This window comes from Rhamphochromis longiceps, linkage group LG12 (genome assembly GCF_057381845.1).
Source record: "Rhamphochromis longiceps isolate RC_006_pf linkage group LG12, R_longiceps_female_GT1.1, whole genome shotgun sequence".
NCBI classification, from domain to species: domain Eukaryota; kingdom Metazoa; phylum Chordata; class Actinopteri; order Cichliformes; family Cichlidae; genus Rhamphochromis; species Rhamphochromis longiceps.
This window is the reverse complement of record NC_140568.1, coordinates 6003098-6029852: the sequence shown is the minus strand read 5'-3', so window position 1 is coordinate 6029852 and position 26755 is coordinate 6003098. Positions and strand designations below refer to the sequence as shown.

The 26755-nt window shown below is 42.3% G+C and overlaps 2 protein-coding genes and 1 long non-coding RNA gene across 3 annotated transcripts in view; 1 reads left to right on the top strand and 2 right to left on the bottom strand.

Annotated features, from left to right (window-relative positions):
* Positions 1-26755, top strand: part of LOC146656685 (kelch-like protein 10) — a 43242-nt gene that overhangs the window by 5668 nt on the left and 10819 nt on the right. The window lies entirely within an intron of this gene.
* Positions 487-2394, bottom strand: LOC146656687 (uncharacterized). The gene is made up of 2 exons (XM_085425805.1): positions 569-2394; positions 487-501 (listed from the first exon to the last, which is right to left on the bottom strand). The coding sequence occupies exons 1-2, from the start codon at positions 1895-1897 to the stop codon at positions 487-489; spliced, it is 1344 nt and encodes a 447-aa protein (XP_085281931.1). The 5' UTR covers positions 1898-2394.
* On the bottom strand, positions 13855-16952 carry LOC146656686 (uncharacterized). Its single transcript, XR_014913950.1, has 2 exons — positions 15715-16952; positions 13855-14546 (listed from the first exon to the last, which is right to left on the bottom strand). It is a non-coding gene; the product is annotated as an uncharacterized LOC146656686 (long non-coding RNA).

Below are 26755 nucleotides of genomic sequence, written 5' to 3'. Positions count from 1 at the left end.
GACCAACTTTTAAACAACCAAAACAAATTCCCCTTTCCTTGATAAAAGTCAACTTATCCTGATGCGTTTTAGCTTTAAACTGCTTACAATTCTCTAGTAAATGGTTGCTGTGTGAACAAAACAAACAACTATGCAGAACGGCGGAAGTTGTTCTGCTTCCAGTTGATTGAGTTTTGATTCCTGGCACTGTACTGACATTAGTGGCAAAACTACTTCCCTTTTTTCTTTGCTTGGTAGAACTTGAAGCTTTAAAGCTGCTTCCAGATTGTGAGTCTTGTATGTTGCCAAACACTGGATCTGATGCTACTTTTACCTGTTTTATTATAAAGGTAACCAGATCAGTGAATACTGCTCTGTAACCATTTTGTTCCTGCAGTTCATAGGCAACAACTCTCCATTTTTCCCTCAATTTGTATGGAAGTTTCATAACAACCATTCTCATATTTGAGGGCAAATCCAACTCCTTCATATAAACAACTTGCTGCATTAGATTCGAACATCCTTGAAGAAAAAGAGAGAATGACTGTAGACCTTTCACATCCTCACTTTTAATAGGTACCCAACTCACAATCCTCTCCATATATGCAGAGGCAATTTTATTTTCGTTCCCAAAATGTTCTTCAAGAAGATCTTTGGCTGTGGAATAGCCCTGCTCAGGTGGTAAGTGCTGACAACTATGCACCAAATCACTAGGCTGCCCCCTAGTGAACTGCTCTAAAAAATGCAAACAGTCGCTCCAGTTATCAGTTTTAGCTTCCACTCCATTTTCAAAGGCATTCATAAATGATCTGTACTGTAAAGGGTCTCCATCAAACACAGGGATGTTTCTGGCGGGGAGGACAGAAGATAAGTTTTGTTTTACAAGCAAAGTAGTGATGTCATTTTGTTTTTGCATAATATTTACAATCTCCTTCGTGCAGTTCCCAGTCAAAGTAGGAGACTGAGGCTGTGTTTGCTGCGTCACTTGAGCTGAATCATCAACCTGATGTTGGGTTTGACTTTGTCTAGGTACGATTACTTGTGATTCAGATGCAGAATTTATACCAGAGTAATCTCTTGATGTTGGAACAAATGTATCGGCACAAGGATTTAAACTAGGCGCTTCTTGTACGTGCCCTCTTTCAAAATAAGAGTTCATTCCATCAGAATGCTCAGAGCTACAAACTGAATTTATTTTTAAGACACGAAGCTTTGCATTAGTGGCTGCCAGCTCTGTTTCCAAGGATAATGTCTCCTTTTCTTTTCTCAGTTTCTCCTTTTCTTTTCTCAGTTTTTCCTCTTGCGCTTCGATAGAATGTTTTTTCTTTAATGCAGCGAGTCGCTCCATGAGCGCTGCCTTGTCAGCCGCAGCTTTAATGCATGCGGAAGATGTTGATGAAATTCGACTTTGCTGTGACAAGGTTTTTGAAGGTGGTTTTACACTTGAGATATTAGAGACACTGTCTTCAGGTTTTATTTCATCCAAACTTTCAACAGCTTTATCATTGCGAACAGTATTGTTTTGTTCAGTATACGGCTCGCCCGCCTCCTGCAACCAAACCTTTACTTTGTCCATAAAAACAGAGAATGCTGTCACCTTCGACTGAAAATGTGCAACTTGCCTTTTCACTTCATCTTCTGGCAGTGGCAAACTTAAAAAGGATTCTTGCAAAGCGTTTGCATCTTGATAGCATTTAATAAACTTCCCAAATTCAGAAGACACTTCCTTAACGTTTTCATGTGAGGTCATTAAAGCGGAAATTTTCCCCATGTACTTAGATGCTTGCTTACACATTGAACTGCGCTTTTCTTGGCATGTCTTTATATACAAATCCAAACCTTTTGGCGTAAATTTAACGCTTCTTTTCTCTGCTTGCATCTCAGTGTCATCCTCTCGTTTACTCTTAATATCCGACATTTTTATTGTCCTCTTGGATTATTTCAAACTTTATAAAGATGCACAGCACACTGAGAGTCCATAGCCTAAAGTACAAACATGACATCCATTTACCTGCCTTTTGCAGCGGACAAACATTTCCACAGAGGGCGTTGGCATGTTTCAATTAGCAATCCAATTATGCACCAATTTAGTACGTCAAAACTCAGTTCATCAGTCTTTGTAGTGAAATTATGTCTTTAAACTCCAATAGTTTCACCGTTTTCCTTTACGGCTTAAACAATATTATCACTCACCAGCTTTGATGAACGAGTGACATGTTGATCCAGGCTTCAACATCAAATCCGTCTGGATTACTCACCAGACGATCCAATACCTTTTATTCGAGTTCGACGGTGATCCTTGAAATCCTTATATCCATTAATGAAGGATTATTCCTTTGTCCACGGGAAGGTTTTTTACTTTGTGTAGTGGCAATTCCTTTACTTTTGTAAGATCAAACATCCCACAACTTAAAGTCCACAAGCCACTGCTGCACTGAGGTAATATTTCGTACGCAGGCAAAAGAAGTCCATTGTCCAAACCTTTTAGTTGAGAGTTTTGGTTTATTTATCCATTTGGCAAGCAATAACAAGATCCTTCCTACTGCTTCTCCTGCTCTGGTAAAAAACCATAGGCCCACCCCAATGCATGCTGGTCCTATACCAGTCTCTTTATTTATAGAAACAAAATGGCCCTACAGCTCTTACTGACTAATTTAACAAAATAACAACAAACAAAACAAATCATTTAAAACAAAATATTAACCGACAAATAAACCCCAAAATATAAGTAAACTAACAACAAACTTTAACTAATTTCAAAAATAAGAACAAAAACAAAAATAAAGAACAAATAGCTCCAACAGAGTGGAAATGCAAGCAGATGAAGCAAGAATGGTTGATGCTGAAGTTGAGCCTGCAGACAGTGCTTCAGCAATATCGTCCAGACGCAGTAAAGCACATCGAAGCAGTCGAACCTCTTCTGTTGTGTCTTTGACCACATATTCTGCCAGGCTAAAGATTGAGGCAGAGAGGGCTGCTCTGGTAGCGCGTGCTGAGGCATTAAAGAAAAAGATGAAGATTGACAGACAAGAAGCTGTTCTTAAGGCAAAAAGGGAGGAATGGGAGTTGCAAACAGCTATTGCTGCAGCTAACGCAAAGCTTGAGGTGCTGACTGTGAAGGAGCCAGCCCATAACACTTCTGCTGACTTGGTCAACAAAATGGCTACCTGCCAAAGAGCTCCGGGCCAAAGTATTGGGGCCAGTTTTGGTTTGGTTCAGCCAGAACATGGAGATGTCGGTCGAGAATGTGAGTCGGAGGTAATGCAGGGCTCAGAAAGGAGTAGCAGGCTTCCTCATCCATTGAATAAGAAGGATAATAGCCAGTCTATTACTAGTCAAGGCAGGATGGCTGATGTTAAAGACTTGTTGGATGTCATGAAGCGACAAAACGAGATTACAGAGCTCCTAGTAAAACAACAGAAAGCATCCACTCTCCCTCCTTTGGATGTTCCAGTATTCAGTGGGGATCCACTGGAGTTTGGGTTTTTTATGAAAGCGTTCGAGCATGGGATTGAGGAAAGGACGGACAGCAATAGAGATAGGTTGCGCTTCCTGGAGCAGTTCACCCAAGGGAGACCCAGAGAATGCTCTGAAATTCAAGGAGAGGGAAAGCATCTTTGCTACTAATACAGCACCTATGTCAAACAGTGCAGAGCAGACAAAGAGGGAAAGGGAAAATGTAGGCTCTACAGGTGGAAGACGGTGTCTTTTCTGTCATAAGGGAGGGCATAACCTCAGTACCTGCAGACTCCTCAAGCAAAAGCCTCACAGAGAAAGGCTTGATTTCCTCAAATCAAAGAGCTTGTGTTTTGGTTGCCTGTCACAGGGGCATCTGAGCAAAGGCTGCCAGCAAAGACACACGTGTGAGACTTGTTCTCAGAAACATCCCATCATTCTGCATAAGGAGCAGTACTCTTCTCCTGATAGTGACAGTAAAAGTATCAGAGAACCAGCAGCAAGTTTTTCTCCAGCAGCAGGCAGTGAAACATGCGGTTGCACTGGGGCTGGCGAAGCAGTCTGTGCACTCTCAATTGTGCCTGTGAAGGTCAGATGTTCAAAGAGCAACACAACAGTTGAATCATACGCGTTCTTAGACCCAGGAAGCACTGGAACCTTTTGTACAAACGAGCTGATGAGGGATTTACAGGTCACAGGAAAAAAGTCCAACATTCTGCTCCGCACCATGGGAAAGGAAGCGACAATCAGTACTCATGTCGTTAAGGGTCTCGAGGTCAGTGGTTTGGATGAGGACAAATTTTTGAAGATTCCCCAGGTTTTCACACAGGCAGAGATTCCAGTAACAAAGGAGAACATTCCACAACAAAGCGATGTGGACAGATGGCCTTATTTGAAGGAGGTTCAGCTCAAGCAGATTGATGGAAAAATTGGAATGTTAATAGGGACGAATGTACCAAAGGCGCTTGAGCCCTGGAAGGTTATCAACAGTGAGGGCAACGGCCCATATGCTGTAAAAACTGCACTAGGCTGGACGATTAATGGACCTCTGCTAAGAGAAGAGGAGCTGTTGAGTGGTCACCGGTGATGGTGAACAGGATATCGGTGACAAAGCTAGAGGAGCTCTCGCAGCAGCAAATGAAGTATGACTTCCCTGAGCATGAGTTATCTGAAAAAATGGAAATGTCAGCCAGAGACAGACAATTTATGGAGTCTGTGTCACTGTCAGTGAAGCAGGTTCACGGTCACTACACCATTGGCCTTCCTTTAAAGAACAAGGGGGCTGCATTTCCAAACAACCGTGTTGTGGCGGTACAAAGAGCAGAAGGCCTGAAACGGAGGCTGTTAAGAGACAGTGAGTTTCATCAGGAGTACACAAAGTTTATGACAGAGACACTGGAAAGGGGCTATGCCGAAGAAGTTCCTGTGGCAGAAACTTGTAAAAGTGGTAGCAGAATATGGTATCTCCCGCATCATGGGGTCTACCACCCAACCAAGCACAAGTTGAGAGTGGTATTTGACTGTGCATCCACGTATCAAGGCATGTCACTGAACTCACAGCTGTTGCAGGGGCCAGACTTAACCAATTCCCTCATAGGTGTTTTGATGAGGTTCAGGCAGGAACCAGTTGCCTTCATGTCTGATATTGAAGGCATGTTTCATCAAGTCAGGGTTCCCGCTGAAGATGCTGATCTGTTGAGATTCTTGTGGTGGCCACAGGGAGATCTTGGTAAAGGCCTCAAGGAATACAGAATGGTAGTTCACTTGTTCGGTGCAACTTCTTCACCAAGCTGTGCATGCTACGCGCTGAAAAGGTGTGCTGAGGACAATCAGGAGAGGTTCAACCATATTGCAACGAACACTGTTCTAAGGAACTTTTATGTGGATGATTGCCTGAAGTCTGTCAGCACTGAAGAGCAGGCAATCTCATTGATTCGGGACCTCAGGACTTTGTGCGCTGCAGGAGGTTTCAAGCTCACTAAGTGGATTTCCAACAGCAGAGCGGTGCTTGCGTCTATACCTGAGGATGACAGGGCCAAAGAAGTCAAGGAGCTTGATCTTGAAAGGGACTGCCTCCCTATTGAAAGAGCTTTAGGGGTTCAGTGGTGCGTGGGATGATTTCATGCCAGAAGCTCTGTCTCTGCAGTGGCAACAATGGGTCGGCAGTTTGCACCACTTAGCTAGGTTTGAGGTAGACAGGTGTGTGAGACCAGTCAACCTTGGCAAGATCTCTTCAGCTCGACTTCATCACTTTGCCGATGCAAGTGAAAGGGGGTATGGCATAGCCACATACCTGGTTTCAAAAAAACAATCTGAACCAGCCACATAGTGCTTTCATTATTGGTAAAGCCAGGGTTACACCATTGAAGCCAGTTACCATACCACGACTCGAGCTTACTGCTGCAGTGGTGGCAGCAAAGATGGACAGGATGGTAAGAGCCGAACTGGAGTTGGAGTTGGAGGAGTCTGTCTTTTGGACGGACAGCACGTCGGTGATTAAGTACCTCAAGAATTAAACAGCAAGGTTTCGTACGTTTGTTGCCAATCAAGTTGCTGCCATTAAGGATAGATCAGCTGTCTCTCAGTGGAGATATGTGAACACCTCGGCCAATCCTGCAGACTTTGCTTCCAGAGGGCTCGGTGTTGGTGCCTTTCTCAAGGCAAAGACATGGATCATGGGTCCAGATTTCATTTCGAAACCAGAAATGGAGTGGCCAGAAATGCCAGACAGTGTATGCCAGCCAATCTGTAATGACCCAGAAGTCAAAGAAGCATCAGTATATGCTCTCGTGGTTGAAGAAGCTGCAGACGCCACCTCTCAGCTCATTCATCATTACTCAAGCTGGCGTCGGGTTAAAAGAGCCGTTGCATGGGTCCTGAGATTAAAAGGTGTGCTGAAGCATCTTGCTCGAAAGAGGAAAGATTTAAAAGCGAATCTCTATGATGGAAGGTTGGAGCAGGAGAAGCAAATGACACACTTCAAGGCTAACCTTCCCATCTTGCCACTTTCTGTGAGTGACATAGCTGAGGTGGAAGTGGAGATAGTGCGCTTCAGTCAAGGGCAGCGGTTTGGCAAAGAGATTGCCAAGCTGCAACAAGTAAAGACAGTGTCTAAGGATAGCCCTCTTTGTCAGTTGTCGCCAGTTGTACAGGATGGCATTCTGAGAGTGGGTGGCAGATTGAGCAGATCTAGCATGCAAGAGGAGTTAAAACACCCTGCAATCTTGGCTAAGGATCAGCATATAGCCACTCTCATTCTCAGATCTACTCACGAGGATCTTGGGCATTGTGGCAGGAATCATGTCCTATCAAAGGTACGGCAGAAGTACTGGATACTAAGATCTCATGCCGCTGTCCGGAAGATTTTGTCCCGGTGCGTCGCCTGCAGACGGCATCATGGGAAAGCAGCAAGTCAGATCATGGCAGATCTTCCTACTGAAAGGCTCACGCCCGATGAGCCACCATTCACAAGTGTCGGTGTGGACTACTTTGGTCCCTTCGAAATCAAAAGGGGTAGGTCCATGATCAAACGGTATGGCGTAGTTTTTACCTGCTTGACAGTGAGGGCTGTGCATATTCAGCTGGCAAATTCGTTGGACACGGACTCTTGTATTCATGCATTGCGGAGGTTCGTTGCTAGGAGGAGACAGGTTCAGTTGATGCGTTCTGACAATGGAACAAACTTTGTAAGTGCAGAGAGGGAGCTGCGGGAAGCAGTGCGTGCTTTGGATAATGCAAAGATTCAAGAAGCCTTGTTGGTTAAAGGCATCACATGGATATTCAACCCCCCCAGCTGCCTCGCATTTTGGAGGAGTTTGGGAGCGGCAGATACGGTCCATACGCAAAGTGCTCAGCTCCGTTGTGGAGCAGCAGATCCTTGATGAGGAGGGTCTGCACACACTGCTGTGTGAGGTAGAGGCGATTATCAATAGCCGCCCTATCTCAAGAGTCTCTACCGATCCGAACGACCTGGAGGCCTTGACGCCAAACCATTTGCTTTTGATGAAAGCCAAAACTCCGCTACCTCCTGGAGTATTCAGCAGGAGCGACTTGTACTCGAGGCGTAGATGGCGTCAAGTCCAGTACTTGGCGGATTTGTTTTGGACACGGTGGATCAAGGAGTATCTGCCAGACTTGCAAAGGCGACAAAAGTGGGCCCAGCCACAAAGAAATATCAGTCAAGGTGATATTGTCCTCATCGTGGATGATTCCGGTCCAAGAAATTCATGGCTAATGGGTCGAGTGATTCAGACGTTTGAGGATGCCAAAGGTAGGGTTCGTCAAGCCAAGGTGAAAACCAGCAAAAACATTCTCCTACGACCTGTGGCGAAGCTTTGTGTGCTGCTAGAGTGTGATATGTAGCGCCCCTTCTACATATTACTGAAGAGACAGCGGTAAAGGCTGGTCTCCTACGGTGAATCATGTGCTTGAACCTCTGACTCCATTCCCTAATCTCCCCAACATACACACATACACGCATCCGCGAAGACATGTTCCAGCTTAAGAAGAGTTCCTGCTGTGTTGAAATCTCCCAATTCTTTGAATCTTTGGGCTGAAGGAGGGACAATACTCGGTGTATCAATGCTCAATCAACAATCATTTATTTCCATACAATTCAACAGTCAGAGCATTACAACGTCCGGACGGGAGAGATGCTTCCAGAGGGTCAGGCACATGTCTCAAAATGGTGACGGGTTGCTCAGCTTTTTATAGTCTCTAGTGGCCCCCAGCTAGTCGTAAAAGCCAAAACATCACATTCTTTCTCTGTTACAGCGCCTAAGTTATGACCTCGGCAGTTGTTTCTCTGCTTTCTGTAAGGTGGGGGTATGGAATGTGGTCTGTCTATCTCCCCTGTCTTAGACACAGAGTCTCCTGCTTACAATCTTCTCTTCATGATTCAACAATTAAGCATGTCAAGAAAACATTGTAACACATTCCCAGCAGATCAAGGGGTTCTCTGTTAACTCAAAAGTATAACGAGAACTAAACTACATACAGCTCACACACTCTATATTAAAGAGTATAATGTGATCTACAGCAGTATTCTAATTCAACTATTTTGATTACATATATAAGGTAACATATAATAACAGAATAATCTAACAATTCCCCCTTTTGATCTCTGAAAGAGATCACTTATAACATACACTCCAGGGTCACAAGGTCCAGGTCTTCTTGATCCTGAGGCCCTCTGTCCCCTTTAACGGGTGGACCATATGTGGGATGACCTCTGTGTTCACGCAGTTCAGATGCAAGCAAAGTTAGATTTACAACCATAACAGCAGTTACAGATGACACTCCCATCATTCCCAATTTTCCCACAGCTTTATTTTGGTGCTCCAGTTTTCCACCCCCTTTTTAATGCCCCCTTATACCTTTCAAATGTACTTAGACTAGAACCTCTGTCTAAGGAGCTTTTAACCTTTATTTTTTATGGCTGCAGCTACCAGTGTCTTCCAGTTGGGTGATTCTCAGCTTCTTTCTTCGACCTCCGGGGTTAGACCACCCTTTAGTCATTGCACAGTTCTGGGGATTATTCGGCCCTGAGTTCAAACAAAGATCTGTGTGTTTTGGGTTCACCGGCGTGTCCCCCTTTTTGCCAAGAGCCTCTTGAACCTCGTTGGTCTGGTGTTCCTGGTTTTCGCCAACCCCTTCATGGTTATTGCTGTGTTTGTGGGATCCATGTTCTCCAGGAGCCCAAACGCCATGACACTTGACCCCAGTTGCTGTCTCGGCAGTCCCTACATCTGTCCCTGCTGTGAAGGGTCCTCATATCTCCGGGTCCCCGTCTGGTGTCTGTTCCTTTCTCTGCAAGAAAACCAAAACACCTCTCTCCCTAGCCTTGATAATCTAATATTGTTATCCATTGTTCTTCTAATGATTCAAATTTGGTTCAAAATATTATGTTCAGGACTTATTCTAATCATAATCTATGTGTGTGTAAAAGAAATCAAAAATTAATGAATCCTCTCTAAGTCTAACCCATTATATGCTTAAGTTTTACCATACCTAAATTATTAAACACAAAAATAAAGTCATCAGATGTTCATAAAACCATTGTTTGATATTTGGACTCAACCCCCCTTTTTGACACACTCCCATGTGTCAATTCATTGGAGCTAGACAATTAAAAGAGAAGGTTAGTGACATCATATCTCAGAAAGTATCAGAAATTCTTCTCTCGAGTACCGTTGCTCCAGCCTTGTCATCTCAGAGGATCTTCAATCCCGAAAATTTCCCTTCTCCTCATGTAATAAAGTCTGTCATCCTTGCATGCCCTGGTAACTGGTCCATCCAGAGCCATATGATCTCAAATATACATACAACAAGCCAAACCACACCCTGGTCACACCAACCCTTTTCCGCCCCGAAGATGTCCAATGCCATCCTAGTATGGACTGTCAAAAGTGGCTTTAACGCTGACTATCCTGACAATCCATTTTATAACGTTTCCTGGTCAGATTTGCCAATCTCTGCACCAGGGTTTTAAACTTTTCGCCATTTCCATTAGTTGTTATTTTTATTTAGTTTCGACTCCAGATTTTCAATTTTTACCAGTTGTAATTAGTTTTTACCAATTCTTTGCTAGTTTAGTGTAGTTTTTATTTTCTGAAAATCCTTAGTTTCAATTTAGTTTTATTTGTGTTTTGCAAAAATTAAGTGTAACAAAATCCCAGTTCCATCATATCAGTCATGCTCTTCTGGTTGTCCTTGGGTGTTGAGACTAATAACTATTAACTCTTGCCGCACCGTGTGGTCCTAATTTTGGTTGGAGTGAATTGATAACCTTTTGAAGGCGATTGTTTCACACCTTTATTTAGATGTCCCAGTCCTGTTGTCTCGGGATACATCACGCTGCCTTATCTGGGGTTAGCTGTTTTCTGGGGATGCGGGTTGAGTGGGTGAGCTCTTCAAGGAGGGGGAGTGTGCTCCCCCTGATGAGGTCTTCTAGGTAAGCTAGGTTAACCTTCTTGTGTGAGCTTTTCAAGTGCACTTTAAGGTTAGTGGGACTTTTAGTTTTATAAATGTCCCTCATGACCCCCTGATGACCCAGTATTTCATTTTTTGCACACTGTAGTACACATTTTAGTTTTTGCTTGTAGCTCGCATACTCTACTTGCCACTCCTCTAAGTCCTGATGTTTCTTAGAGAGGGCAACAGTACCTTTAAAATTATATCACATGTGTGGGGGTGTGGCCTTGCCAATTGTTTTGCCCACCTTTTCAAAATGGCTGGCGTGCCCACAAGCACATTTCATGGAAAAAGAAAGGTAAGCTTGATATTTACATTTAAAATGTTTTGTTAAACTCAGATTTTTATTTTATTCTTTTTGCAAGTACCCCTCCTCGGTGGCGAGAAACTGTTGGTGTGGTCAAGTGGGTGCTCTAGAAACAAACGCTCAGGACAGAACAGTTATCAGTCATGTACTTCCTACAAATTTTGCATATGTTTTATTCCATATTGATCCTCTGAGTGTAATGGTACATTTTAATTTGAATTTATCCAAACTAAACACAATATTTTCTTTATTTACTTTGCTCTTGTTCTTTTGCAGTACCACATCCTATCAAATGTCCCTGTCAATTATATTCTACATCTAATAACTTACTATTTCAAATGAGAACCTAAATCACGTGGACCAATGTTTGTTAGTGCATATCTCTATTCTGAATGTGGCAAGCCATTCATAGGTATTGTTAAGGTTTTGGCGATTTTCCTCTATAAAATTTAATTGACTTTTTACAGTGGCCTGCTGTGGTTAATAGTAACATATTCCAGTCATGAGTGATATCAATAGTTATCTCCACTGTAGCATTTGGCATTCCCAATAATATAACATGATACCTTAATCAAAACACAGCTAATATAGCACAGTTTTCTTAATGCAAACATCAGTAACTCAAAATCAGCAACCACAGTGTTAAGTCTGCAGTTCATACTTATGTGAAGCTAGAGTCTCCTCCTCCAGTCTCTCTTATCCTCCTGCTCCTGAAAAAACAAAACAAAACAAAGCGAAGCATCCACCCTTCTCTTGTCGGCTGGGTGAATTGTTTATGAATTGTTTATTGGCATTTACTAATCCTAAAGTTGGTGCAGTCATTGTCTCAGTATCAAGTCAGTCAAAACTTTTAGTCGTCAGTCCATCACAGTCCATTCACATGCATACCTCCATACACATTCATACCAGATGTTGCTGATAATGGAGTCTCACGCGCAACATATTCGAGCATCCATCACCAGCAAGATGACGTCATCATTTTAAAGGAAAACAATTCCTTGTTGTTTTTTGGGCCGGATTGACTCGGTGCAATCCTTTTAGACTCAGAACTTCTCAGTGTTCCCTATAAGTGAATTTCTCCCAAGCCAATTACAATCATGGAGAAGCACACTTTGCAACTGTTTACAGTAATAATATTTTATAGCGCTTTAAATTTCAATCTTTCAGGCCTGGTTTAAAGAGCTGATTGTTAAATCATGAACTCACAAAATATCAACATATCACCATATCACCATATCACCACCGGTGGATCACACCTCTCAGATTTTCTTATCTCAGTGCACTGTAACAAAAACGAAAACAGACATAACCAACAAAATACTACTAAAATAACACAAACTAGGGCCCGTTGCAGACATGTCCAAGCATAAAACTATCCCTCTCTCGCTTACGAGAAAGAACACAAGCCAAAGCTCACTGATAACATCAAACTAGCGCTAAACAAAACCAAACAATCAACCAGAAATTCACAGGAACATTTTGCTTCCTGCCGGGACAATATTGTGTGGGAATGAGAACCTCAGGTGCCGTAACACCTTTTGTTCCTCCTTGAATTAAAACTCAATCACAGAAAATGCCGTACTCCGACCTAAAACTTACACTATTAATTCATCATTTTCACTCTGTGCCACTGTTCCTCATCAGGGCTGTGTGAAGCACAGCAAAGAATTCAGTCAAGGCCTTGAGCCATAAACAGACATCACGCACAGACATTGTTTTCATAACCAAACTTTTTTAGACCTTATTCCTAAAATCTACATAAATGCCCTCTGGGTGACATATAACACATTCTAAGTAATCAATGGCTCCTCATAAAAATTATGCATTGGGATGTTTGTGTGCAGCATTTTGCATATCAGCATAAGCAAAGCATTCTTCATTGCATCAGCGTGTGTGTGTGTGTGTGTGTGTCATTTCTCACTCACTCAACGAGTGCACGTGTTCATGTGTGTATTTCACTTCATTCTGAATCTGTGTGTTTGGAGACGTGTGTGTGTGTGTGTGTGTGTGTGTGTGTGTGTGTGTATGTGTGTGTGTGTGTTTGTTCATCACTTTCCTGTTCTGGTGTTCTGGGTAAACCACTGCCTGAAGCGTGCCCTGGGGTCCTGCCCCCCTCCTTTTCAGTTTGTTTGCGACCATTGCTGCTGCTGCTGCCCAAAGTTCTGTCCGTCCTGGTTCTGACCCCAATTGGGGCAGTCCTTTCTCCAGTGTCGATGTTCACCGCAGGTGAAACCTGCATCTTCTTCTGTGTTTTTTGTCCATTCTGAGGTGCCTTCTGACCTCAGTTACTCCTCCTGTCTCGGTCACGCCCTTTTTGCCGCCCGATCATCCGTGTTGGTCCATCACTGTCCTGCACAGTGTGAATGCAAAGTTATCAAGGTCAGCATTCTTTCGCTCGGCCTTACTTTTCATTCGGGCTTGGCGGGCGTCTCGTCACAGCTGAGCTCTGTCAGCTGACGCAGTCTGGGAATTTTCCCCCGTGTAGTGAAACGGGCCTTAGGTTTAGTGCTCTCCGTCTCGGCTGCATGAGATCACATTCCTGCAGGTCTGTTGACATTCTCAGGTCGTTGTTGTGGGTCCAGCTGTTGCAGCATTTGGTCAGTGTCACGTATGGGGGAGAGCAGGAGTCCAGTCAGCCTCGGCTTTCAGGGCCGGCAAAGCAGCCTGTAATTAAATATATATAGAAAAAACAAAAACAAAACAAAAACAAACAAAAACAAAAACAAACGAACAGGAAAATGATGTTGTGTTGGCTGTGTTATTCAGAGGGGAGACAACGGGGCCAGGCCCTGTGTCAGCCTTCTCTTCCCCTTTTTTTTGTTTTTTGTCTCCCGATATAATCAACTCCTAACCCACCAAGTTGACAGGACAACATGCACCTGTTAAAATTCTTAAGATCATGTTTAAAAGCCCAAAAGGAAATTTTCTTTCATTCAGTAATCACTTGTCTCAATCAATCAGCAGAAAACATGTCACAATTTGAATCTTTTAACCCCTAAATTTGTCATGTCTTCACTGGTTGGTCAGACCAGTGTCTTTTTTTTTTAAGTTAAATTGTTGTCCTGCAACCCAGAGAGTTTATTTGTCAGTAATGTATTTATCCTTTAACACCAGATGTATGTTAAGTTTCGCTGCTGTAGCCTTGCTGGAAAATCTTCACGTGTTCATGAGTGTAAGCTGTTTCTTCATTGCGTGTATGTGCATTTGTATAAAAGCAGGTTAATTTTATCTTTTCTCAAACTAGGCGTTACCTTAAAAGGAGCCTTTCTCTCAGATTTCTCTGCTTGTGTGTTTTTGTTTCACCTTTTTGTTGTGATGCTCCGGACGCCTTCCCAACCTCCACAAGTCCGTTGGCCCCAATTTTATGTGTTAAAACTTCTCTTAATTTCTCCTCTAATTCTCTCCTCGCTGCTGTCTGTTTCACAGCTGCTGATTCGTGCTGGGTGTGGTTCCCATTACCTATAATTTTGCTTCGGCCGCTGTGCTTGTGGGGGCAGTTGGTCCAGGTCCGCAGCTTCCTGTATTAACACACTAAGAGATTTATTTTAATTTCATTTTCATCACTTTTAAACCGATAAGCAGGCAACCCGCCTACCTTGACAGCGTAAACTGTACGCCAGTCTCCCAACACATTCCTCTCTCTACTCCTCCATAATTCTCCACTGCACACCTCTTACTATCTCTCCTTTTTATTTTTATTACACCACAGAGTAATACACCCAATTATGCCCGTCTATCTCTATGTGGCTCCAAATTCCCTCTTTATTTTAATTTCACACTCGTCAGGGGACAGGCACACAACAATTTCAACCACTGAAACGAGGAATTCAACCTTTTCATATTTCTTTACTAATCTAGACTCAACCTTTGTTCGCAAAATGTGTCTTGTTCTAGTCCGGAATAAATGTGAACCCGTGATTACACGGCCGTTCCAGTGTTATTCCGTAGCTATGCGGGGGCCCTCACCTCCCCAAGTCACCACCTCGGCACCCGGACGCCGCCGGTCCTGGCCGCGCGTCCACGAACAGGAGGGTCGCCACTCCTAGGGCAAAATTATTTCCACAGGTACACTAGGCATCAACCTTTGATCCTAAAATGTGTCTTTGCTCTAATGTCCTCCTAATCAAACACATCAACCGTCACTGTCACTGTGTTCAGACTTCACACACACAAAAAGCACACTCAGAGCGCGCCTCACCCACGGCCAGAGCGCGCCTTACACACACAGCGCGTTACACCATCAGTGTGACACACAGAGAGCGCCTCTCATCAGCAGAAATTTGCACAGAAACCTCTGAGCTCAACTATTAGATCTTCTTAAAGCACACTGCACCATAGACCAAAATACCCCTTTCTCTGCGCTTATGACCGCCACAACGGGGCAAAGTTGCATCATAAAAGTGATGCTTGCATCCCCGAAGTTATACCTGACATCATAAACCAGGTGTTACTCTATGTACTTAAAATTTTACTTTGTATTATGACCGCAGCCCTTAAAACTCGACTGACGCCACAAACCACCGTCAAACCTCTATCCAATGTACTAAAACTAGCACCAACCACTACTGCACTTCATGGCCGCACCACCGGAACACGGCCGTATCATAAACCAAATCTACGGACGTGTTTCGCTCTCGCGTTGCCAGCGTTCAACTGCACCGTGAAGCCAGCATCTGCTTTTCCTTAAATCAACTTCTATTTCATAGCCGGCAAAAGCCAGGACGTCACTGACACCATAAACAAAATAAACAAACCTCGACTTCAATGTACTGGACTAATGGCCGCGTCTTCAGAAGAAATTCTAACGTATTATTGCTACAGAAGCCAGTATTAGACAAAATTAAATGTGGAAGGTAAAGTGGCTGCAACTAGTCCATCGTAGTATGTTATTAGTATCTCGGTAGAAGCAGTTTATTTAACACACTGGAATTCAGCCTCAACTTATGTTGTTAGTATCTTGCGCCAAAAACCAGACACCGACAAATTTACTGTGAAAATACATGTGACTCAGCGAACAGATTAATTTGGAAAGCCCAATATGCACATTTGGTATTTATAATACAACAGGCTGTGCTTACCTTTCTGTTTTAGGCCGGCCTTCTGTTCACTTTGCCCCACGATCTCACCAAAGGCCAAATCTACACCTCCTCAGCACACCAAAGATCCGGGTCACACGGCACCAAGTTGTTGAAATCTCCCAATTCTTTGAATCTTTGGGCTGAAGGAGGGACAATACTCGGTGTATCAATGCTCAATCAACAATCATTTATTTCCATACAATTCAACAGTCAGAGCATTACAACGTCCGGACGGGAGAGATGCTACCAGAGGGTCAGGCACATGTCTCAAAATGGTGACGGGTTGCTCAGCTTTTTATAGTCTCTAGTGGCCCCCAGCTAGTCGTAAAAGCCAAAACATCACATTCTTTCTCTGTTACAGCGCCTAAGTTATGACCTCGGCAGTTGTTTCTCTGCTTTCTGTAAGGTGGGGGTATGGAATGTGGTCTGTCTATCTCCCCTGTCTTAGACACAGAGTCTCCTGCTTACAATCGTCTCTTCATGATTCAACAATTAAGCATGTCAAGAAAACATTGTAACACATTCCCAGCAGATCAAGGGGTTCTCTGTTAACTCAAAAGTATAACGAGAACTAAACTACATACAGCTCACACACTCTATATTAAAGGGTATAATGTGATCTACAGCAGTATTCTAATTCAACTATTTTGATTACATATATAAGGTAACATATAATAACAGAATAATCTAACAGCTGTAACAAGACAAAATGACGTTTCTGTTGAAATAAGGACTTTAATGTGCCATATGAGCAGTTAAAGTACTTTGTATATTTGCCTGTTCGTTATCTGGAAGGTTTGATTTGTTGTTCTGAACAATATATAAATGTATGTATAAGAGTAATTGTTTTGTGGCTCACAAGAACAATTAGGGGCCAGGATGTTGGAGCCAAGTCCAGGCCAATATTTTACTCAGTTACATCATGCCATATTTAAGTATTTGTCATGATCTTTAAGTTTTTATTATAATCTTGATCATTTTATGTTATAATGTAATATGCTGTGCTCCATAAATTAATCCTGCTTTATTAGTCTGTTGTTGTTGTAAAGTGTTGGTAGATGTCGTAAAGGGGTGTGTATTTGGCCCGCATGCGGAGGGGTGTGGGTTAAGCACAAGGGATATTGTGTAATTGTAATTGTGTAATTTTTTTTTTTTTTGTCTTTGAACCCTTTTATAGCCGACAGGTATTGAAGACATGTTTTCTAAGAGGATGAAAGATGGCATTGTGATGGTGACAGAAGAAGACATCATCGATGTGTTGGTTGTCCTTGAGGCAGCAGTAATCCTGTCTAATCTGAGGGATGTCTCAAGTGCCATTTCCATGCTATTGGGCCTTCTTTTTGCCCTCAACATAGACTATCCAACGGAACTTAAGGACATCTTTGAAGTCATTCAGAACGTCCTAATGAACATTGGTGGAAGGCAGTGCATCTCACTAGTGCATAGTCTAAGAAACAGACTCTTGCTCACAGCATACAATTGCCTTAGTGTTCTTAAACAATTGCTCATTTGTTCATTGTTTAAGAAACTTATGTGAACAACAATATAATGGTGGACTCTGCAGATACTTATCTCATGCAAGTCAGTAGTTTTTCCTTTGTTTTGCAATTGAGCAGACTCAAACTAATGTTTCTGAAATATTCATATTATCAAATGTTTCAGGAGCATGCACTCATTTTCAGAGATATTGGTTCTGTGGAATTTGTTGCAATTGTAAACGAAGACAAATACAAGAGTTTGATGTCTTAGTTGTTATAAACTGATCTTTACAGTCACTTATCAAAGGTTTTGTACTATTTTAATATTTCAAGTTTTATGCTAACAGGTGTGACTGAGCACAATGAAGTTTAAAAATTTTGCAAATGTAAAGAATAACTTTTCTAAAATAGCAAGTGTCCCGTTGATACATTACATTAATGCAGACTTTATGTTGTTGCTTCACAAGAATCACTACTGCTCCTAGAGTATTGGTCAGAATTTAATCTTCACCCAAACTGGGCTCAAGACCAAGTTCAAATTTATTGTTTCACAGCGAGCAACTTTTGAGTTTTGATGGATTGTGAGCCTGATGAGCTACGTCACTGATTTTTCTGTTTCTCAGATGACTAAGATGGCACAATAAATGGTGAATGTTGGGTGCTCATGAGTAATTGTCTTGTCATGTTCTTAAAACAAACTTTCTGCCTGAAATGATCAGAGACACTTTAATGGAATCTGTGGGTTTTTATTTTTTTTCTGTAAACAACAGAAAATTAATTTAAAGGAATGTAGATATTTAAAGCTGAGATCTAAGATAAACCTAACAGGTAGTTTTGCTGAAATGGATGTTAGAAAGCTAAAAAAAAAAACCCAAAAAAAACTTAAGATGTTCAATACACATTTTTCTTTACATCCAGTCAATCAACTCTGATAATTAAAATGAAAATGATTTACAAGTTTACTCAGCTACCTTAAGGAGCTCAGTTAATTAATAAACTTAAATCAACTTAGCTAACAGATTATGTTAGTTAAGCTAAAATAGATTCCTAAGTTAAAAGAAGTACTAAAGTATTTGAATTAACTAAAAAACCCAAGTCAACTGAACTTTGACAAGAGTTTAAACAATAGATTATTTTAATTTATCTGAAAGGGTTTTCCCAAGTAAAAATTACAATTAAAGGAGTTGAACTGACTAACAAATCTCAGTCAACTAAACTAAGACGAAAGTTTAGACAACGTGATTTTTCATTAAGATAACAATTGGTTGTGTTACAAGAACAAACTCTATAATTATTTCTTGACTTAAAATTTTAAGGCAGCCCTTGATATTTTTAAGTTGAAACAACAAGTTATATTTTACAGTGCACTTTTGTCAGGCAGTTAGCAAGCTGCTCTTTGGTAGATGTCCATATGATGTGCTGAATAGTCCCTGTGTGCATAAGTTCTTTGTTGCTACTGATGTTGAGCCACAGCCTCTTCTCAGTTACAGATTTTGTGGACTTGACAGCATCAAGAAGGGAATGGTTGTCTGTTACACAGACGATAGGGAAGATGTTGTGTGTACCATCACCAGTGGTGAGCTCAGAATAGAGTGCAGCCAGAAAAACAGCTGTTAGTTCCCAGTTACCCCTGTACAGGTGGTCTGGACCGGCTCTCCATCCTTCGGGTCAGAGTCCCTTAATCTCTACGGGTACCCTACCTGACAGGTGAAGTTGAGACTAGTTTAAGCTGGCGGCGAGGAGACTTGCCCAGCCTCTAACTGCCTTCGTCTATGGGCTCAAAATGTGGTCATAAATATTTTGTACTTGTAAATCAGTATTTGTATGTGTAAAAAGAATTTGTGTGTGCGTACAAAAGATTAGTGTGTGGACTTAGCCAAAACAAACGTGTGAATCTCTGCAAGTTACAAGTACGAATTTTGACCCTATTTTTCTTCCTTTCATCTGATTGGTCAATGTCATGTGAATCACAAATGTAACAATCCAATCAGAGAACAGATGGGTTTGGCTGTCGGAAGGGAGCTTTTTTGAACTGCAGGTCCTTGAAGGTCCCTCTGACTCTGATCTCATTGGCAACCTTAATGAAACATATTTGTCAGCCACACTTATTAACCTCTTAAGCCCCAACGCCCCCTGATACGGGGGCAAAAGGCAGGAGATCAGGTAGGCTTGGGGCTTAAGAGGTTACCGGCAGCTCTCTAATGATCTATGGCACTTGCTGAGTAAAATTTAGTGACCTGGACAGTAGGTCCCAAGGATGTGTTATAACGATTTACTAGAATATCCTATTTATCACACTATAAACTCTAACTATTCTGTTGCTAAGTGACTACAACCGTTGTTGAGGTGGGTCTTCTTTTAGGAGGGAAGGAGGATCATCGTGCGCAGTGATAGAATCCAGTTCCCCGCTGTGTTGGCAGAAGTCCAAAGGAAAGATAAAGTGTAGCCCAGTACAAAGCTCCAGGACTTCACCTTCTTGACTCCGATCCTAACTCAGCATACAATGAGTAGGCAGTTCAAAATTCATAATCCAATCAGTCGATCCACGGTGAAGGGTTATGACTTCTCCTCTGTCGTCCCTCGCTCTAAGTCTTTTCACTGCAGATCTTCAGTCTTCTCGCATCCTACTCACTGGCTCAGGACTAGAGTAAAAAAGCCCCTCTCTGCTTCTGCCTCTCATTTTTATACACCTCTACGGACCTATCTAGACATGTCTAGACATCTACCGGTGGAAACAACATCTACGGACATGTCATGTTCCTCTTTAGGCCCACCCTTTTACAGTGGGGCAAAAAAGTATTTAGTCAGCCACCGATTGTGCAAGTTCCCCCACTTAAAATGATGACAGAGGTCAGTAATTTGCACCAGAGGTACACTTCAACTGTGAGAGACAGAATGTGAAAAGAAAATCCATGAATTCACATGGTAGGATTTGTAAAGAATTTATCCGTAAATCAGAATCAGAATCAGAAAGGGTTTATTGCCAAATGTTGAGCAGGTTTACAACATTAGGAAATTGCTGCGGTGCTTCAGTGCAAACATACTGTCATAAAAATATAAAATAAGAATAAGAATTAAAAGTGCTAAGTAGATAGATATATACATGATATATACATGAGTGCAGGTGGTGATCAGTGCTAAACATGGAATGATGCAGTGAACACAGCGTAGGGTCATGTGTTAGTGGTGGGAACAGTCATACGGTTATTGTTCATGTGTCCGACAGCAGAGGGGAAGAAACTGTTCTTATGGCGAGAGGTTCTGGTGCGAATGGACCGGAGCCTCCTGCCTGAGGGGAGCAGGTCAAACAGACTGTGTCCAGGGTGAGAAGGGTCAGCTGAGATCCGAGCTGCACGCCCCAAATCAGGGTGGCAAATAAGTATTTGGTCACCTCAAACATGGAAAATCTCTGGCTCTCACAGACCTGTAACGTCTCCTGTAAGACGCTTTTCTGTCCCCCACTCGTTACCTGTATGAATGGCACCTGTTTGAACTCATCATCTGTATAAAAGACACCTGTCCACAGCCTCAAACAGTCAGACTCCAAACTCCGCCATGGCCAAGACCAAAGAGCTCTCGAAGGACACCAGGAAAAGTATTGTAGACCTGCACCAGACTGGGAAGAGTGAATCTACAATAGGCAAGCAGCTTGGTGTGAAAAAATCAACTGTGGGAGCAATCACCAGAAAATGGAAGACATACAAGACCACTGATAATCTCCCTCGATCTGGGGCTCCACGCAAGATCTCATCCCGTGGGGTCAAAATGATCATGAGAACGGTGAGCAAAGATCCCAGAACCACACGGGGGGACCTGGTGAATGACCTGCAGAGAGCTGGGACCAAAGTAACAAAGGTCACCATCAGTAACACACTACAACGGCAGGGAATCAAATCCCGCAGTGCCAGACGTGTTCCGCTGCTGAAGCCAGTGCATGTCCAGGCCCGTCTGAAGTTTGCCAGAGAGCACATGGATGATACAGCAGAGGATTGGGAGAATGTCATGTGGTCAGATGAAACCAAAGTAGAACTTTTTGGTATAAACTCAACTCGTCGTGTTTGGAGGACGAAGAATACTGAGTTGCATCCCAAGAACACCATACCTACTGTGAAGCATGGGGGTGGAAACATCATGCTATGGGGCTGTTTTTCTGCCAAGGGGACAGGACGACTGATCCGTGTTAAGGACAGAATGAATGGGGCCATGTATCGTGAGATTTTGAGCCAAAACCTCCTTCCATCAGTGAGAACTTTGAAGATGAAACGAGGCTGGGTCTTCCAACATGACAATGATCCAAAACACACCGCCCGGGCAACAAAGGAGTGGCTCCGTAAGAAGCATTTGAAAGTCCTGGAGTGGCCTAGCCAGTCTCCAGACCTCAACCCCATAGAAAATCTGTGGCGGGAGTTGAAAGTCCGTGTTGCTCGGCGACAGCCCCAAAACATCACTGCTCTCGAGAAGATCTGCATGGAGGAATGGGCCAAAATACCAGCTACTGTGTGTGCAAACCTGGTAAAGACCTATAGTAAACGTTTGACCTCTGTTATTGCCAACAAAGGTTATGTTACAAAGTATTGAGTTGTATTTTTGTTATTGACCAAATACTTATTTTCCACCCTGATTTACGAATAAATTCTTTACAAATCCTACCATGTGGATTCATGGATTTTTTTTTCACATTCTGTCTCTCACAGTTGAAGTGTACCTCTGGTGCAAATTACTGACCTCTGTCATCATTTTAGGTGGGGGAACTTGCACAATCGGTGGCTGACTAAATACTTTTTTACCCCACTGTATCTTTAACGCACTGGCATGACTTGCAGTTTTAGTGCATTTCCTTTCTTCCACTCCACCCAACAATGCTGCAGCTCAACTTCCCTAAAAACTCTTAAGTTTCATACAAACAAAAATCACTTCTCCTTTTTCTCATGTCTTAAGGACCGTTTAATTCATGCACACCCATTATGATTTATTATTAATCTTTTATCAATGCAATGCATACATAACTCTTTTTATTTGATTCTGTGCTTTAACAGACACAACAATTCCTTATTTCCATCCCCCCCCTCATTCCATTTGTGACGAACATGCTGGAGATTCTCACACTGTTCTGACATAGCACTGTCGATCCCACCTGCAAGGGCCAAAGTCTCTCCTGCTAGTGTACTCTGTACCACTCTCCTGATCCGTTTCGACTGACAACATATGGGCAAAAACTTTCCACCTTCTCCCATCAACATGATAAAATATCCACCTTGTGTGCCTCCATCTGAGAGGTTTTCCATCAAGAAATGACTAAACACCACTAATTTGACGGATTTGCTTTCACCCAAGAACTGAAACCTGGGATCAATAGGAATAGGCTGTAGGTTCTTTATGTACGTATCTTGTTGTACTTGTATTTCATTCTGAAGAGAATAAACCTCCATCCCGATGTAGTTAAAGGGTTAGGGTTAGGGGTTAGATGTGTCAATTATCCAATGACACATCTGCTTACCTGTATCTTTGGCTCGTTTCTCCTCCTCTTCTTTTCTCATTTTTAAAAATTGAGCACCTAATGGCTTTGAACTTTTCTTGTCCATCTTCCATTGGTTTTAATTTTGCACTCCAGTATGAAAACCCATCCCCCAACTCAGGGATCACCACAACATAACCTAATAGACCTACACCTTAGTTCACAGATTAACTTTGCCTAAGGTGTATTTCTGGGATTTCACACAACCCAGGATTCAAATTATGAATACATAATTTACAACATTATGAATGAAATGTGCTCTATTTGGAAGCAGCCGCCCCCCTCCCCTTTCGACGGCTTGTGTGTGAGACTTTAAATCATCAGACTGTAAATTATAAATTTTCAATTGTTATTGCTCCCTTTACCCCGAGTCCTAAAGCGTATATTTATTTTCTTACTGTTCTTATATTTATTGTTGTTTACTTGCACTGCTGTAACTGGAGCCTCGTCGTCTCGTCTCGTCGTACTGGACTGTATGTAGCGGAGATGACAATAAAGTTTACTTTGACTTCAGCAGCAAGTAGGCGCACTGAGGGCTCTCGCGCTCACTTTTTGCATATAGAATTTTGAAAAAACATTGGTGCAAATTATAAGTCTGTATTATAATGTCTGGTGTTTTCGTGTTTGTTGTTTTGTTTTTATTTTGCAAGTTGGTTATTAGATGCTGCTCCAGCCAGCCAGAGAATCCCCCGCCGCCCCGCCCTCTCCTCTCTGCGCCGCAAGCAGCAGGCGCACCTCGCAAACAGAGGGCGCCCTTGCTCTCAGCAAATGGGCGATAGAAAACCGATCGGTGCCTGTACCATTCCCAATATGCGCTGGCTGACGTCGGGGCAGCATGACTACGAGCAATTATTATTTTTTTGCCGATGTCCGTGATGCCGCCCCCCACCACGATGCCGCCCCGGGCAACTGCCCGTATCGCCCATATCAAAAACTGCTACTGTACATGACATGCAAGTACCCCGTCACCTTACAAAGATCATCTAGCCAGTAGAAGACAGCTGGATCGACTTTTGACACTGTGCCCCCCAGCTTCTGCACGGTGTATTTCACCTTGGTGTACCAGAATAATGAAGCATCTGCCAGGCCATAAACACATTTATTCAACTTCCATATAGTTCCTTTGCTCTGTGCTTCTTCAGGTGGTCGGATGTACATGTCTCAGGTTAAATCTTTACGTTGTAGAAAAGCTGCTTTAATGTCCATAGAGTTCGGTTTCCATTGATTTTGACATATGACTGCTATGACCATCTTCAGGGACTCGGAAGAACATGTTGGTGAGTCTTTGGAAAGTTCTTGAGTGTTTATTTCTTCAAAGCCTCTTGCAACCAGTCTAGCTTGGGTACAATGCCCCCTGGTGTTTCCTTGAGTGTGCACACACACCTTGTTGATAGAAATTTCTGACTTTTATCTTTCTCCACTTCAAACACATTTTTTCTTTTCCAGTTGTCAGTTGTCAGTTCAGTTTGTTTGGCTTGCGAGAAGATATCTTCCTTTACCACTAATATTTCATCTCTGTTTTTGTCTGTGCATGACTTGGCATCTTCAGACCGTGTCACTTGAAGGTTGTTTACTTGCTCCACATCAATGGAACCCATGGATCCAGCAATTTCCTCTGACCTACTGTATTCCACGTTGTACCACTTTCTGTTTTTCCCAGTGGCTTTTCCTGCTCGACTAATTATTTCCAGTCACTTTCAGTTCAAGCTGCTTAGCATGATCTCACATTTGCCAATTTCTCTATCTCTTTCCCCTCTGTTGTGTGTGTTTGTCCCACATATTGCATACTCTGCTTTTGTCCTCAAATCAGGTAGGAAGTGTCTGTGTGGTTGAGCTGGTCTGGTCTGTCTAGACTTCCACTAGATAGATCAGGCTGCACCCACCTGTGAAACAGGTGGAGGGTCACCAGGACATGCAGAACTTTTGCCTTCTTAGTAGAAAGGGCCACTGCCAGAGGCGGAGGGCAGTGAGGCATCCAACCCCCATCTCATCAATAGGGGGGCATGATCTGAAATAACAATAGATTGATAATTGCAAGTTTCAATAAGTGGAAGAGGACATTTATCAGTGACAAATGAATTTATCCAATAGAACATTTTGTGGACAGGAATATAGTCGGAGCATGCCCTGGATGAGTATCCTTATTAGAGCTTCTTTCTAGGTTAGAGAGCACACAGCTTGTACCTCCAGCTAAAATGAGATTGTGTGTTGTCATATCCAGAATTCACGAGAATTAATAGACAATTAAGGTTTCATCATCCCATTTGGGGGCGTAAATGTTGGCTTAAATCAGTTCATAAAGTTGGCCAACCACAGTAATGACCCATAGGGACCCATAGGATCAGATAAAATGGTTGATACGGGAAATGGGACGTTTTTACCCATAAGGATGGCCACCCCTCTGTCTTAGTGTTAAAGTTGGAATGGACTATTTGGCCAACCGAACCAGTCTTCAATCTATATCGGTCTGCTATACAAAGGTGAGTCCCCTGTGGAAAAGACATATCAGATTTTTTCAGTTGTGTAAGCACCTTTTTGTGCTTAACAGGGTGATTCATAGACTTAATGATCCAACTTACAAAGTTGGCTGCATAACCCGTAAGCTTCGCCTGTATATTGACAGCAGCCATAGAGTTATCTAATCAAAGAGCAACAGTATGAATGTGTGTGTGTGTGATAGCCACTAATGTCTAATCACATTTATGTGAATTAACTTATATTTAAGCTATTTTATTTTAAATGTAAGTGATATTTTCTTTTGAAAATCCTCTAAATTAACTAGTTTTAACTATAGACCTGGTAACTAGTCTGGGATATTTGTAGCTGATGCTCCATTTTTGTACCAGTAGGTGGCAGTGTGAGACCATGGTTTGGCCTGTTGTTAGTAGTCAGAAGCATGCTCAGCACTGTTTTCTCATAATGTTGTACTCCCTGCCTTATCATTTCTTTCCTGCTTGCAGGCTAGTATTGTACCAGAAATAGAAAATAAAAGCAGTCACACCCGATATATTGCATAGATTTAATTGTAATACTTATTACTTGTTATTCTGTTTTCTTTTTATTCTGTTTCTTCGTTACTCTGTTTCTTTCGCTGCACGTAATTTTCGTTCCACCTCATGTAAACATGTGATGCGAATGACAATAAAGAATCCATGAATTCTTTTGGACCTAATACTGATCTTTGAGGTATGTCACAAGCAAGATCCATCAATTTAGATTCCTACTCATTTATTTGTACATATTGTTGCTTATTCACTACATAGCTTTTTATCAGTCCAAAACCACTCCCCTAAACCCATACTTTCCATTTTTTTTATTAGAATTTCATGATTGACAGTATCGAATAGGGCTGCCACAAACGTTTATTTTGATAGTCGACTAGTCACCCGATTATTTTTGCGATTAGTCCACTAATCAGATCATGCAACACAGAGCTTACTGCACCAGCATGCATCTGCTCTAATATAACTATCATTAGCTTACAGCTTTAAGTGTATGTGCTAACTAAAAAATAAAGACAAGATGATAGTTTATTAAATTTTAATTAAATTTGCAGATTGTTTCGGTGAAGTTTAATAAACTCAGCCGTCTGCTCCTTGCTATCTAAAATATAACAGGGCACCGGAGTATATTCTCGAGCATCTCACACTTCTGATGATCAGTTGTCTGCTTGACGTTTATTCAGCTGTGTAAAAACCAATGACTGTATAAACTATAACTTTAATCTCAGCCAAACCGATTTACTCAGGAACAAATAAAATACTGAAAAAACCCAAACAATAACATTTTTAAGTTATCTAAGTGACTTATATATCATGTTTAACCTGAGTAGCGAAAGACGGCGGTGGGTTTGAAAACGATTTGCCAGGAGTCCGGTGTTCTCACGGCTCTAGTGAGCCTTGAACCCCAGCTAGCTATCGAGCTAGTGGGTAACAGACGTCTCCGAAAATGTCGGGGCGCTTTTGAAAAT

Excerpts from the sequence above, each read along its gene's own strand:
- LOC146656687 (XM_085425805.1), bottom strand. The coding sequence starts at position 1,897 with ATGTCGGATATTAAGAGTAAACGAGAGGATGACACTGAGATGCAAGCA.